The sequence below is a fragment of the Perna viridis genome, chromosome 10 (assembly GCF_037379345.1).
Source record: "Perna viridis isolate PV_CMFRI_1.1 ecotype Kerala chromosome 10, ASM3737934v1, whole genome shotgun sequence".
Classification (NCBI taxonomy): Eukaryota; Metazoa; Mollusca; class Bivalvia; order Mytilida; family Mytilidae; genus Perna; species Perna viridis.
Genome location: NC_142454.1, coordinates 20,493,511 through 20,507,143, shown reverse-complemented (window position 1 = coordinate 20,507,143; position 13,633 = coordinate 20,493,511). Strand labels below are relative to the sequence as shown.

At 32.5% G+C, this 13,633-nt stretch overlaps 1 protein-coding gene across 2 annotated transcripts in view; it reads right to left on the bottom strand.

Annotated features, from left to right (window-relative positions):
* LOC148604894 (uncharacterized) overlaps positions 1-13,633 on the bottom strand; it is a 71,169-nt gene that overhangs the window by 18,135 nt on the left and 39,401 nt on the right. Inside the window, exons 4-5 of one of the 2 annotated variants that reach the window (XM_088547381.1) lie at positions 9,047-9,206; positions 6,345-6,378 (exon numbers count right to left, since the gene is read on the bottom strand). In XM_088547381.1, coding sequence (XP_088403507.1) covers positions 6,345-6,378; positions 9,047-9,206 — 194 coding nt within the window. Of the gene's footprint in view, positions 1-4,735; positions 5,079-6,344; positions 6,379-9,046; positions 9,207-13,633 lie in introns of those variants that run through there. The other variant, XM_088547382.1, reaches the window with a different exon arrangement.

The following is a 13,633-nucleotide window of genomic DNA, read 5'->3' as shown; positions in this document are numbered from 1 at the left end:
TAAAGTTATATTTTCTGTTTACAATATTCAGAAACCTTGTACTATAATGATTTACCGTGAATAGTATATACTAATTGAATGTTCAGTACAATTTTCTTGCAGATTAGCTATTAGTACGCAGCGTACTCACCAAGTTATTGATGCAATTAAAGCGATTTGGTTTAGATATAAAATGCTTCTGTTTCAGTTAATATCAATAGAAGACACGGACATTGTAAACAGAAAATCTAACTTTACGTTACCACCAAAAGGTTCAAAGGTATTTAATAGCCTGTAATATTGATATTATTTCAATATATTTTCCAGTTTCTATAACTAAGGCTTAAAAGATCGATTAAAACATACATGAACTTCAAATGAGTTACCATAATGCTCGACTAATCTGCAAGTGATACTAATAAATAAGACTTCAACGTATATATAGATTTCGTTGTCAAAATAGATAGTATAAATTAAACAAAACTGTTTAAATATCATTTTTATTTTTAAATTCTCACGGGTGATTAAGCTTAGGATATACATTTCTAGATTAAGTTCTCGAATTTGTACTTTAATTGTTATGAAAGACTTCTTTAGTCCGTTTTGACAAACTATGGTCACCAGGAAGCATAGGAACAACTAAAATAATTCTACGGATCCCGCCCTGTTTTCGAATTAGCTTTATCATGTAATTGCAAGGTGAAAGGGCTCTAATCAGTTAATTAAATCGTAATCAAATACAACCGTACATTTAAAACATTAAAGATTCGATTGATTCAAGAAATGTCGGGTTTTAGAATCGTGCCATTTAGAACTTGTCATCACCTTTGAGTAGGAGAAAGGAACTCTGTCAACACCTCCCACCCAATTTATATATATATATATACCTATGAATTGTATGTCAGATTTCATTTTCACTTATTTCGTTGAATATTTAAATCAAGACGAAGTTTCATGTAGGAGTGAAAAGACATTTATAGGCTTGAGTTAAATTCAATTAAATGTGGTTACGATACAAAAAACTGCCCAAGTCGCGTTTTTAATTTGGTTGAGAAAAAATATGTAAGATATCAATTTCCATAAAACTTGAAATACATAGTTTGAAAAATATTGCTGTCCCTATACATATACATAGCTTCATATGTTGACGCGTTTGTCAATATTGCCCCCTACAAGGAATACCATTTGATTTTGTTACATTGGATTGTATAAAAGATACAGTATTGACTCTAAGGTTCCCTAAATATTGCTGAAACGTCTGCCGTTTGTCTCATAATTTTTTAATCATTGCGAAGAAGAGCTAACAGTTTTAATACTTCATATTGTCATTATGTTTTGTAAAATCTGAACTGCATCTCCATCGAGCTTTTAAGATATAAGATGATGTACTGTAATGCTTTCTTCAGACAATGAAATTATGGGTTCAATAGCCCAATATTGTAAATAACATTACATCTGAAATTTGGGGTGCAAGAATATGTGCATACTTAAATATTCCAATACTTCAAAGTTTATTTTTTCAGGTGCAAGGTGTCAAAATATAAATAAAATACATAGACATCAAACAAGACAGAAACATTGGTGAGTCACTCACAGCAAGATTTTAATTGAATATTCTGATCAGGAACATATGATCAATAACATGAATATTAAATCTACTTTTACAAGTAAATAAAGGATGCCTAAATCTTCGATTTATTTGAAACGTGGGAAATTTGTCGTATAGGTATTCTATCAATTATTTTGTAATTTGGATGCTTATTCTCCCACCCCCTATTCAATGTAAGAAGATCTATAGATGCACAATGTCTTAATGCTTATTATATTATCAACAAGTATGTCAGTTTGGTGCATGGAAATACAACGTTTCCCTTGTAAAGGCGCAAGTTCCCGGTAGATGATATTTACTGGTCATATTATACTGGTATCTAGAACTGCAATGCATAAATCAGGTTTAAATATTGTGCAAGCATAAATAATTATGTGGTACAACAACAACAAATACATTTACATGTCCAAGTGTGAAATTTCATATAAAACCACGGAAAACTATCAAAAACCACTTGATATTACATAGCAATGAAAAATCTTCCATTTCACCGTTCACTACAACAAGAATAAGATTTGTGGAGAATGTAATTTTTTTTTTATTTTCTTGTCGAGGTTCACCATAATGGTTGTGACATACAATTTGTATTGAATTAAAACCTTTCCGCTCAATATGGCTAAAAAAGAATGGCAAACACAGGGGGGACACCCACTTTTTGATTGAAAAAATTGTCAATTTGTGCAAATTTCGGGCGAAATTTCGCAATTGATAGCCTTGAATCCACCATTTTTAATTCATGTATTGGATCCTTTTATAATTTTTAGCATCCATCCTAAAGTAGAAGGTAAGTTTAGCACCTCCAGTATAGTGCATGTTTGCCATATGTGCAAAAGATCAACACTATCAATGTCGTATGGGTTTTGCATTTATTAATTTCATTACGTAACAAAGAGACGATAATAGATTAGCAGAAAGATGTGCCGACTGGTACGATGGGTGATTCACTTGCATAAATGCATTTGCAATAAAACAACCTCCATGATTTTGCATATTATCAGAAATTCTTCAAGACGATTATAAAGTTCTACGCAGCACTCGTCACTTTAGTATATTTGAAGTGGCACATATAAGAGTATATTATTGTTTTTATAGAGGTCTTGTCTTGCAAATATCATTTTAAGTATTCCTTTTGAACTAATGCCTATGAGTTTGCCGATTAGTTCAGTAATTTTGTTTTAACCGTTATTTCGTACACTGTAATATTAACAGCGAAGAGAGATACCAATGAAGTCGTTTATTAAAGGGTTCTCCTGCATATGTTATTTTATACGTGTAAAAAGCTGCATTTAGTTTTAAATACGCTTAGTGTAAGGTCGATGCGAAGTTTTTCTTTTTGAATTAGTGCACTGCACTGAAGATAGTCAAGGGCTTAATGCAGTTTGAACAAGTATTAGTTCGTTTGTATTACCATACGGTTTTCTTTTATCTCGATGGACTCTTATGATAATTTGTCAACAGCTTAAAGCAGAGACAACATATCGATGTTATGATAAAAGAATGTTGATTCTATAAACGTGTACATCGAAACCAGGGACTAGATTCGTTACCCGTGAGATGAAAGTCAAAGCTGAAATTCGTGTTGCGATTACGTCGTCGAGGTGAGCAGAGTTTGACAAGTTCCCGCCTTGCTGGCTTCATAAAGTCCTGTTGTTTAATGCGCACGAAACATCTTCCAATAATTTACAGAATTAATGACGGCATATTGTTGAAAAGCTTTAAATGTTGACTGATTTGTTTGTACATAATACAAAACTTATGTGACTTGTTATAAGGGTCGTTGATACCAGAAGAGATCGATGGCGATCAGAGATGACCATGAGAATTTTATCTCCCAACATAAATATTATTACAATGGTCAAGTGAGGTCATTTTCTATGTCATCGTATCTCTTGTTTTGTTTTTCTTAATTATTGATTGATGTACCATTGATTGGTGAACCCAAATCAGAAAAAAAACATGATTTGCACGCGTTATCGTACATGCAGGAAATTGAAATTGCAATCAAAATCGCTTAAAATATATGTCTCATCTATATAAAGCCACAATCCAAATTTGAAATCAATTCCTTCAGTGGGGGCCGAGATTCTTATGACGAAATTTTCGACTTTATTCCATACATTGAAAAAAGTCACACGAAAGAGGAATTTGATACCATGCAGCATTAAAAAAATGGCTTACAACGTATGCCCAATCTACATAAAGCCACACACCAAATTTGAAATCAATCCATCCACTGAGAGTGGAGATAATTGCAACGAAAAATTCGGACGGACAAACTAACAAGGTGGTTCCAAAATACGATCTACTCCTTGATTTTAGTTGCCCATAACATTGGTTCCAGAATTAGGTGCATATTCCTCATGGTGGTGCCAGGTGAGGATTTTCAAAATTATTTTGGCTGCCTCCAAATAACAAAGGAAATAAAAGTATAAAAATCATGTCAAACAATTAACCATGATTAATTATTTCTTACACTTTATTTCGTATGCTATAAAGCATCTTCGATTAGTTGTCTGGTAGCCAATTTTATAGGCAAATTCCGCAAAAAAGTCATCTATCTAAATTCATCATTAATACACACACAAAAAAAAGAAATGAAAAATGCGGAAGAGCGTTATATCTTCGTTTTAACATTACAAAACCTTTTATTATCTAACAGAAAACACGACCTGCTTTCCATTGAAAATAGCTCTTATACAGCCAAGCTACGTTACCAATTCGCTACACAACCAAATATACTTTATGCAAATTATAGGTATATTATACACAGAACATATACAAATTTGACATTGAAAACAAATATCGAAAAACAATGCATTAGTAAAGTTCGGCATTGTTTCGTTTTCTGATCACCTTTCAGAAAAGATTTAATTCAATTACAATTGGCGCCAGAACTGACCACATAAAGCTATACACAGATTTGTTTGGAAAAACAATTTCTAAATCAAGCCAAAGAATTGTAAAGATTTTCTCGCTTAACCTAAATAGATAAAACTATCCATTATTTCATAGTAAATACCCGCTTTATCTCCAATTTTCGAATATTGTAGGATTTTATGGCAAATACCTTTATCTTCTTCACACCAATAAAAAACAGATAACGAACAATTAAATTTAAAGGAAAAGAACAAAAACTAAGTAACTTACATTTGCTGTTGCCAAGAAATTTCCTTTCCAGTTTTTGGGGAAACGAAAATAAATTTAAAACTCCTGTACAGTGTTTGGCTATTCATTGCAATCACCATACAAATTTATTAGATAAGAATCGCGAAATATTTATTCTTGCAGAAAGACCGAAATCGGTTGCAGATATATTCCTGTCATAAACTGAAAATTTATGGCGTCTAAAGAAAAAAATCACTATAATAAATGTGCATGAAATGTAAGGATGATTTACATCACTGCAGTCTTATATGTAATCAGAAGTAAAAAAAAGACGAATATCAGTAGCGCTAAAACCCCAGTGAGCCTTGGTCGTGCAAACTCTCCGATCTGAATACGCTGAATGCTACTGTAGTAAGTAACAGATGATAACTTTTGTCAGTGATTCTATAGCTTAGCCAATTAACATATGTTTCAACGTAAATATAGTTACTTCTTACTTCCATATTGTGTAAAGAACATTTTGTAGGATGTTGTCTAATGCATTTGTTTCTAATTATAATCAGGTGCTTATTAATTAGATATAAATTATCCCAATACACCTTGATCATGTGCTATTATTCGAAAATGATTTGGTAATTAGGGAGAAACTGCAAGCTTGCATAATATGACCAGACTATCAGGAAACAATCTGAAAAGCCAATACTATGACCAGGAAATAATTTTGAGGACGACTGAAGTCGCGTCAAGGGGAAAGTGTGATCATATGACTGACACATGCGTACCTGACGTTAACTTGATAACGAAAACGACTCTTAGAAAACAACAGAGATTGAAATTAAAGAATTGTTTTCAAAAAGACGCCCTTCCATACTTTTCATAACGTAGGTCTCCAACCACCACCCCATCCAAATCATTTCTGTGAATCATTTAGAAAAAACCTTATCATAACCAAAGATGAATCATTCTAATGGTAATGTATGTGTTGAAGGAGATCCCATTGTCCTCTTTACAATAAATGTATATAAAATTTATATTTTTGATGATGTCGAAACACACAAGAGACAAATTACACACCATAGATCATACTTTTAATTTATTAATTCGATGAGTAACGGCAATAAACTATCTTTACGGTGCTCGCACGCGTACTTTAAAAACCACACTTTGTCATTTGAGAGAAAATTAAGTATACATACAGTGTTCTGCGAGCCCGTTATATAATTCGTTAATTATATTTTTTACAAACTTGAACAGTTTTCTTGATTGAATCAGCAATTGAATTTACAAATGATGCATATATATTCATTTTGGTAAGTAGTATCAAAACCGGTAGTTATAGTTCCTTTAGTGTCTCGGTTATTCATATCACTAAGTCTGATATTTCCTGATGATTTTAGAAACCACAAATGAGTTCTTGAAATCAGGAAATAATCGAAAGAATCATTTACTTCAGCAATAAAGTTCGTATCAAGACCTTCTTATGATTCACTCGTGGTTTTAGTAAGACAATTTTTATGAAAACAAACATGTCAATTACTTCGATAATGATATGTTTTTTTCTAGTACTAACTGTTAATTTTAACGACAATTATACAGCTAGTTAGTATAATTAATGTCAGTTAAACAATTAATTACAAATAAAATCACTTACCTCAATTTATTAATTATTTCTTGTAACCTAAGACCTGAAAAAAAGGAGGAAGCTGGTGTTGTAATTATTATTTGTTATTTTGTTTTGTTTTTAATTATGACGTAATATTTTAATGGTTTTTAACGCTTCAAGACCTGTCCTTTACTGTATGTGTATAAAAACAAAATAAAGTGAGAAGAATAAACGTATCGGTATTGTTTTCGAATCATTCAGGACCAGTCCTGGCTCCATTCTTTAGGTATAATAAAAGTAAGAGTATTCAAAGGAACCAAGATTCTTGCGGAAATCAAAAGAATGTAATCCAGGGACTATGACCAGACATGGAAAACAAAAGCAAATGAGCAACTCGGAGTCCACTAAAAACTGGAAGCACTGATGAGCAGTGAAATGAGTGAAAGACAATTGAATTTGTTTTGTCGGTGTTTGTACAAATTTGTGCACAGGAAAGCATATGTTTCTTGGTTCGAAAAAGTCTTTGAAAATAAACGCACGCGTCTGAAAAACCAAATAAATGCAAAAAAAAAAAAACGTATTGTTTTTTTTTAATTATAAAGCAAAAAAAAAAGGGTATTTTATTTTTAAAGGTACTTTTTGTAGCAGATGTTCAAACCTCTTTAAAAATCGCAACCAATAAGTCTTTTCTGGACCTTGAAATGTTTATCAATGCTTACGAATGGCCAGAACTTGGTATTACTTAAAATACAGCCAAATATATGTCCTCCTTTTATGTACCTGACAACCTATTACATATTAATGACAAAATAAAGTTATCCAATTCAAACTACGTAAACATCAAATCATTCTTTTGAAGAACTTTATCTTGAGAATATACAATTAATTTGGAAACTAATGCATTTTACATACAAAACACCTTCTTTGAGATAAAATTAAAAGTTTTAACACTCACTCGTTGAATTGACTTATAATTATAAGAGCATGTATTATCAATCCTGTCAAAGTTAGTGTTGGCTTTCATCAAGTTGTGAATTATTCTGCCATTGTAATAAATGTAAGAAATGTGTGAAGTCTAAATGAAAGTCTGCCAACTTAGATCAAAAGATTTGCGAGTCCAGTACGTATTTGTAGGTATTCAATCACCTTTCAGGAGAATACAAGTAATTCTGCTGTAAATATATCGCAAAAGACCAATTACATTGTCTATACAATGTGTTATTTCTAATAACATGCTTAACCTCAAATCGTAAGAGACAAAAACATATAAACAGCTGTTATTAAATAGTTGTACGGTTAAGATTAAATACTTAATAGACAATTACATGTACGTTTTTATAAATATTGGTCTTTAACATACTGTTAATGCATGTGTTTAAGCATAGTAATTTAATATAGCCGGCGAAAATTGTGCAGTCTTCTTTAATAAAGAATGAGCTTCAATTCGTAGTTAATATCTAAGTAAACTACAAATGAGATCAGTTCTAACCTCTCAGGAGAACCGTCATGGGAGACGGCTTTAGGACAGTTCTAACCTCTCAGGAGAACCGTCATGGGAGACGGCTCTAGGACAGTTCTAACCTCTCAGGAGAACCGTCATGGGAGACGGATCTAGGACAGTTCTAACCTCTCAGGAGAACCGTCACGGGAGACAGCTTTAGGACAATTCTAACAGTGTCATAGAACAGTTCTAGAGCCAGCTCTTCTGACAGTTCTACTAGCAGGACCGGCTCTATGAGAAACGTTCTACTAGAAGAGTCGGCTGTGCTAGATCTACCAGAAGAGCTGACCCCAGAACTGTCCGAGAATTGTTCTATATCGTTCATAGAATTGTTCATCTGACATTTCTAGAACGGTTTTGTAAGAGGATAGACCTGATCTCATCTGTATTTAACAAAAAAAACGCAGATAAAGTTCTTTCTCCTAATAAAACTTTCAAAATATGAACCATACTAATGGGTAACATTCTGAAGAAAGTACAATGTAACATTCATTCTCTTTCCAACATTCCAGTGAAACATAATAAGGTCATATATCTATTTACTCACCTAACTGACCTTTAAAGACTGTGATATAGGGACAAAACATGTAGCAGGGTTTTGAGAAAAAACACCAACAAGTTTTTATTTCTAAAATGTAGGTCTAATACCAGTCCAGAGGCAGAATGTGGTCAATGTACAAAAGTTTGAGTGTTTAAATATTCTATTAGAGATAATAACTCACCAAAAAAGATAATTTTTTACCCAAATCTGACCCCAATTTTCAAAAGAAAAGTGCTGTGTAATTCGGGGTTAGATCGACAAAGAGGTTTTATTCAATCTAGCTCCAAGATTTATTTCATTCATCAGTTTCAATGTACATGTTTTAAGTTGTTTTTAAAATATTTAAACATGATATTCTTGTTAAATAAACGTGTACATTTCTCTGTCTAGTCGTCTGATGGACTTGTATATATACATTGTATTATCTGCTAACCATAGTTTTCCTTTTTTTCCTTACATGGGGCAAATCAAAGAAGTTGGCATCTGAACAAGATAAAATTTAGTTTAAACAGCTGGTCAATTTTGAATGCACCTGTTCAGAATCGAACAAATGATACAAAAAAAAACAAAAAACAAAAAAAAAGAAATAAAAGAAGTTAAGGAATAAAATACCAGGAATAAAACATCCTTTCTGTACATTTTAAGAAAAAAATATCAGAACGACCTATTGATGCTATACAAATCATTACAGAACAACTCGAGTCTTACCGAAAAATTCGTTCCGAGTTCGGATCCTGTCCTCCCCCTTTTCTGTGTAAATGATGATGCAATTGATAAGTTGTAACAGTACTGTTTTATAGTCTGTATTGTCTGTGTTTCGTAATTCTTCGATAAGAACAGAAAATCTGTAGGTTTCTTTTCTCTGTTTCTACAAAAATACAGAACTTTTTACATTTCTGCCTTCAGTATCTCATTTCATACCATGTAAATAGTTGGAGAGAGGATTTGTCAAGGTCTTCAAAATACCAATGAGGCTATTAACTAAACCACATAGACCGATATAAAAAGGGAAACACACAGGAAGGAATAGCATTGCTTAGTTTGCTGCAGTACCGAGTTGCATAACATTTGCAAAAATATGTATTATAATGACTAAGCAACTGAAGGGGTGTGTTTTCGCTGGTTCCCTTATAGTCATTTTAAAATTTTAACAAGAACCAGTACAAAGCAGTTAATTGATGGATTGACATTATTGTTTACACTTACTGACTTTTGACGGATTTCTACTCAGAAAGTACTGGTTTGTTTCTGTCACTGTGGTAGCAATGTCATTCGTACTGAGAAACTCAATGTGAATAAGTTAATTGGAATTTAACATATTACAACCCAGTTCGATTTATATATATGTATAAGTAAACACAAGATAATGTGGTCTATTGTTAACAAGCTTTCTAATATATAGTTATGTTATGACTGCATCCCTATTCGCCCATAGTGCAAAAGCATGAGTCAGATTTCTGAATGGATGGGGTGCAACTCGAGCACCCTGTTGGAACAATACCGAATTGTTTATTCTTTTATGAAAATTAATATATTGTTGATATACCAGTTGATTGGCGTTGTAATCATGGTAGAAATATATGATATCCCGCGATTTACTAATTATACGTGTAATTCTCTATTGTCGCCATCACGCAAGACTTCTTTGCCAAAAAATGTTGACTACAGACATCACAAAAATCAAATTATTCCGGTTATATTTTTCAAAGCCCTTTCACCACCACAAATTTAATTCTATAATCAATTACCGTTAATATCAATTTGGGAATCTAAGAGTTTTGTGTACTTTCTTTTTTGGCAGAAATTAAAGTACTTTATCATGGTATTGTATATGAATCAGCATGGACTTGTTCAGTGAAGAAGTTAACATCCCAAAACTATCCCCATTCTTAAGAAATGGAAAACGGTAAAAAAGAGAAGGATGAAGCATAAAGCTCATTAGTACATTGACTGACTTCTTGTATGACAAAAATTGAAGACAAACTAACAAAACCAAACAGAAAACTACAAACTCACATACAAAAAAAATCGCGGATGCCACTATTTTAATGTTTTCATATCTATAAATATTCTTTAGTTTCTTATTTGAAGCATATTAACAAACGTGCAGCTAAATACGTTAAGATATAAATTTCCTTTAGTACGCAACTACTCGGTTGATTTGCATACTTCAAATTTTGACAAGGACATTTTTAACATTCAAAAGTTGTAAAACATAAGTTTAAGTCAACCTTCTGCGACCTACTGTTAATTTTCTTTCAGGACTGAAATATAAACGACTATTGTACATGCGTCTTTACCACAATAAGGTACGAACATGCATACATTCATCAAGATATTGTGTCAGAATCAACCACGGCGTGTGAACTCCCAGTGAGCTATGCATTCGATAGAGTTAACCAATATCTGACAAGAATTTATAGTTTCACTGCGACTAAAATTAGACTTCAATTAAGAAACACTTTCTTAACCCACCATTTACAGCGGAGAACAAGGCAAAGCAATTTTATTCTTATCGCGCGTGATATAAGAATAATTTGCGAGAATTACGAAAGTCCACGATTAATGCTGTCGTATTGTAATTTTATCACATCACATTGTTGAGGAACCAAATGTTTGTTGTATTGATTAGGACACTGATGTTTTGGATTATCAAAAGTGAAAGGTTTATTGCTTAGACGAGCAGAAAAACGAGAAACATGAAATTCTCTTGTATCAATCATGTTACCCTTAATTAATAGGCCACAGATAGACACATTAATTTTATTTTTGGAAGTTGATCGTCGGTAATTCAGAATAATCAACATGATATATTTACTTAGATTTTCTTGCTACCTGTTCATTCAGGAACATACCATTTATCAGCAGAATTATTTGAGCTTATTTACTGTGCGTATGTCTATAGGAATCATAATGTTGAAATATTAGGGAAAAGTAAGTTTGAAATTTATAATTGGTTTCTTAAGTGAAACTGTCGTAGAAGGGCAACGCATGTGTCGCCGTGTACCTTCCTTCAATTATGTAACATCCGTAAATGCAACGCATTCTTAACTGTTAATCCCAAAATTGATATTCAGTTCTGGTGTCATTAGAAAACGTTTGATTACTGATGCTGTAAATCAAGTTTTATGAACACATACACCTATTATAATGGGACATGTACTTGGTACAGTCAAAGTCAAATGTACGGTGGAGAGAGGCACGACCACGTTCACAGAAAGCATCAATCAATCCACTGTTATACTTATGGTATCGGTTTTATCAGCAGATGAAATTGCTTCGTTTAAAAATTGAAATAGAAGGCTACTTGTTATTCAAAACATTCATTTCTTTACTTATACAAATTGTGGGAAGAATGCAATTTCACGAGTAATTTATCATCATTATGGTGGTTTCAATTTAATTTCGTCGAATTTCATTTTCTGCCAACAAAATAATGCAAATTTTATCCCCATGTAACGTGGTTTGTAATATGCACAATGTAAACCTGTGTAGAATACTAGGCATAATTAATAAAAATTTAAAAAATCAACAATTGTTTTAGTATATACATTATTATGGCAGATGTCAATGCAAACCACCAGGTATACCGAGCAATCGTCTATATTCAATATAAGACTCAAAGCTGGCACCTACACATTGCGAATGAAATTATCCATCCCAAATATCAATTTGTTTCGGCTTTACTGTACCCACATTTTGGAAAGAAAATGACAAAAATCTCAGAAGGGACGTACAAGGGACCGACTCTTTTAAAGAGGTTTCATAGGTGGTTCTCTGTTGTTATACCAGCTATGGCCTTCATTGAAAATATTTAGATGTCTTTGAGATGTGTGGGAAATTGTCTCAACTTTTAACTCAAATAGCCTTCTCAATTTTGGAAACTTGCACACGTCGATACGAACTTTCCGTTTTAGTCTTGTACCTTTACAAAAATTAAACTCTTCTAAATTATGTGGTTTTTACTTTCATAACATTTTACTAACAATGTGTTGTATTTGGTTTTATTTGTCACAACCTTTTCAAATAATATGGTTCCACGTGATTGTAATAATGTTTAAAATAGAAATATATGTGCGAAGCCTTTCTTATCAAGAGTCATGCCAAGCTTTAAATAGAAACTGTTTAATTAGCAGAGTTTTATTTGGTTATTTTCTTTATTTCAGCCTTTGTCTTTAATACTTTGGACTTTTTAATCTTTTTTTCACACGAGTGAAGATTGAAGAACATTGGTTGTAGATAAAACTGTGAGTAGAGGAAATATAGCTAATAGCGAAACTAAAATTCTGAAAATAGTCTCATTTTATTGCAAAAACAACGCAAAAGGAATGCAAAATGGAAGAATGAAGAATTAACTACTCCGTGTTTAGAGGACAGAACCGGTCTAGCTACAAAGCCAGCAATCGGACCTTAGTTCAAAAAAAAAGAATCTTCCGAAAAAAATTATACAAAATAAGCACTGAAAATTTATACAAAACTCTGACGCATTTGTTGAGCCTAGTTGTATCATGATAAACCATTGTATTTTCTGATTATCATCTTTGATAATAAAAGTGCTTTTGGTAGACAACAAGTGCAGCTGCAACCCAGACAACAATCCCGAAGTCTTATTCGAGTGTTTTGACAGTGCAAACACGACGACAATTTAAATAAAAACAAATGCATTATTTAGAAATAAATTACAAAAGATAGTCTTACATCTTGGGTGGAGTTGGAAATTCACATGTTAATACCGTTTGTTTCTTCTCGTATTCTCACAACGATGCTTGAATTCTGAGCAGTAATTGTAAGTAATTTAAACACTCTCATCACCGCGACTCCGTGAACAAGACTGAAGGTCGGGTCAGAAGTGATATAGGTTCAAATTTAAAGTAAACCTATCCATCAAAAAGTATTTTACGCCCAAGACACCGTGAAATCAGATTTTCAAATACTAGTAATTGCACAATACATATGAAACACAAAAAATATTACAAAATAATTCTAGAAAAAATTCTCTCATTCACTATCTATATGTAAACAGTCAAGTATACCCCAGTTCAAATCGAGCTGCTACTAGATGTTAGATGTTTGTGTATATTTTCTTGATTGGTACCCTTCCTAAACAAAAGGAGACAGTCTCAACAATTAGTCAGCACCTGCAGTTACATACAGCTAATTATGATCTTGTGCACGAAAAAGTCCCAACTACGTCATATAAACTTTTATAATTTGCTTTAAATTTGAATTATTAAGGCTTTGCTTGAACAAAAACATCCAGAGGGTGTATCCCCATAATTTGAAATTTAAAGTTTC